Here is a 2,500-nt window from a genome sequence, read left to right as displayed (position 1 = left end):
TCCTGCATAGTTTTAAACCGTGCAAAAATATCCCTGAATTAGTAAGCATCACCGATAGGAAACCCGAGTACCTGGGGATGCGCAGAACGTATGCGCAATAACATTAGTAGGCACCGTCCTTAATCGCAACACTAACCTACCCACCTTCAGCTACAAGGAAACACTTTAGACCAAACACTTTGCCATCTTTGTTGATAATCTCAACGCTGTCAGCAAAACAGTTGCCATGGAAACAATGAAGTGGGAGTGGTGGTGCCCTGTGAACCATACATGACTTACTAAGTTAATTCAATTATTATAATAGCCCTTTTAGTCCTTTTAGTTTTTCTTGTTTGCATTACAATGTAATCTAACGTGGATGCGAGGCAATTTCGGGTTAAAACTACAAAATGGCAAGAAATTGCCTCACATACATGCTAGATTATATTGTAATGCAAAGTGGAAAAACTAACCGTAAAAATTCGCGAAGTTAATACAACCTGTACAATACATGCAAGACTCTTGGAAAACATGTCATTAAGGCAGTGATTAATCAATTCCAGTGGCAGTTACTTCTCGATAATTAATTGCTTTATCATAAAGTTAAACCTAAACTTAACCATAAGACCTACAAGCCAAATTTATAACTATTCACTGAGTCCCTAATTTTAATGTTCGGTTGTCGATATCTTACAGGTCCTCTCTGAAATTCAGCCATCTTTGGTTGCCATAGCGAGCATGATAGTAATCCCTTATCACTTTGTAGGTATGTGTTAAAAGATAGGAAAAAACTGCGAACCGCAATGATTCGTAAAAAGTTTTAAAAGTTCGTGAAGAAAACTCGCCAATGTTTAAGATGAACTAGACGATTCGAGGGCGCGCCCTCTTCTCCAGTGGTATCAAAAGTAACTGAAGGCGCGCGCGTCATAACGTTCAAATAAAAAAAAAGGGTGACAAATGTGTGACTTCACAGCGCGCGCTGACTTTCAGAGTTGGAAAGAAAATAATATTGAAGTCGGTGTTTAAAACGGCCGGATGAAGAGTCCGGTGTTTTGATATCTCAGTGATTGGCCTAAAAAAAATATACGTCGGTCTATAAAAGAACTACTGACGCCGGAGCGGATAACAGAGACAAACATGTCCTCAGGCAGGAGTGTGCCACGACGATAAAAAAATGACGGCCTACGGGGAGATTTATGTTGCTCAGCCGTGTGGAGCGCAGATGTTCTCGGAATTTGTCACCTAGCCTTCTACCATCAGTCTCAGCAAAATAAATCTTGCGACAGGAGCGGCAATGGATAAAGTTGGCAACGTTCTCGCTGACACAGGTATATCTAGCGTGGATTGTGATCCGCCCACCGGCATGCGCAGTGTCAATAACGGGCGATGCGTTGGTGTGCAAACAGGCGTCGACAAGCACCCTGGTGTGGTTTATCTATTAAAAAACACCGGCGCATTTTCTACGCTAACTTTGCTTTGCAGATATGTTGCTCTCCCTAGATTGTACTGGCTGCTCCACACAAAGATGATGTCAGCTTACAGAGGTACCAGTCTCAAAGATCAAATGGAAAAACAATTCATACCTTGCATCTGATAAGCTGTTGCCGTGATAAATTGACATCCGTGAAACGACAGGGGATGACCCAGATGAGAATTTAAGGGACCCTAATCCGTGAGTGTAGTAAGGCTAAAAAACATAACATGACAAGAAAATGTTTAGTCAACTGAACATCATTTGGACTCTAAATTTTGCTTGGGCCTCCCTTTAGACAAATGACAGGCTGTATACGCATAACAGCCGAACCATGTCAAGCCTACTCCGGATGGTTTAATATTAAACATATATAGTGCAGAGGTTTCAATCTTATTTGAAGCTTGCATAAGGTTTGAGTACAGAGTAACCAACTTTTGTCATTGTCATAACGGATGAGAAATAGTCGACCTCTGTATAGTGAATTAAGCCAAAATTAGCATTATTTATATTGACATGAATGAATTTGTTTGCTTGTTTGTTTGTTATTTATTTATTTGTTTGAGCAGGTTGAAGTTTGGAAGCTATTTAGCTGATGTGGACCTGCTATACCCACCCACCCATATACTCACAGAGGACAGCCACAACACCGGGAACTTCATCCCCTATTCTTCTTGAATAGTGAGTGGGTTCTTTAACGTCCCACAAGGAAATCATGAACATGGTAGATGTTTATGAGACGGGGCCTACGGTTTATAGTCCTTATCCGAGAAGACTTGAAGGTCTAACCATTAGCGGATATAATTACAAAGACAACACATTCTCCTCAGTTATTTTAAGACCCTGAGTGTTGGTCCGGCGAACTCACGACCTCCCGCATGACAGCCCGGTGCTCAACCAACTGAGCCATCTGTGCACACAATTTCACACTTGCAATTGTGGAAGTTGTAATGCTTATTTTCGTCCAAGTTTCTTCTAACTTTAATTACCCTTTTGTTTTCCAAAAAGTGGATGCATTAATAAAATCTTGAGATTGAAGATATATGCTGG

The 2,500-nt window shown here is 40.9% G+C and overlaps 1 protein-coding gene across 1 annotated transcript in view; it reads right to left on the bottom strand.

The window, feature by feature from the left end:
- LOC138020614 (phagosome assembly factor 1-like) overlaps positions 1-2,500 on the bottom strand; it is a 21,314-nt gene that overhangs the window by 10,933 nt on the left and 7,881 nt on the right. Inside the window, exons 7-8 of the mRNA XM_068867566.1 lie at positions 1,563-1,666; positions 145-257 (exon numbers count right to left, since the gene is read on the bottom strand). Of these exons, the coding sequence (XP_068723667.1) occupies positions 145-257; positions 1,563-1,666 (217 nt within the window). The remainder of the gene's footprint in view (positions 1-144; positions 258-1,562; positions 1,667-2,500) is intronic.

This window comes from Montipora capricornis, chromosome 10, assembly GCF_036669925.1.
Source record: "Montipora capricornis isolate CH-2021 chromosome 10, ASM3666992v2, whole genome shotgun sequence".
Classification (NCBI taxonomy): domain Eukaryota; kingdom Metazoa; phylum Cnidaria; class Anthozoa; order Scleractinia; family Acroporidae; genus Montipora; species Montipora capricornis.
Note: the sequence above shows the minus strand (reverse complement) of the source record. Positions and strands in the feature narration are given on the sequence as shown.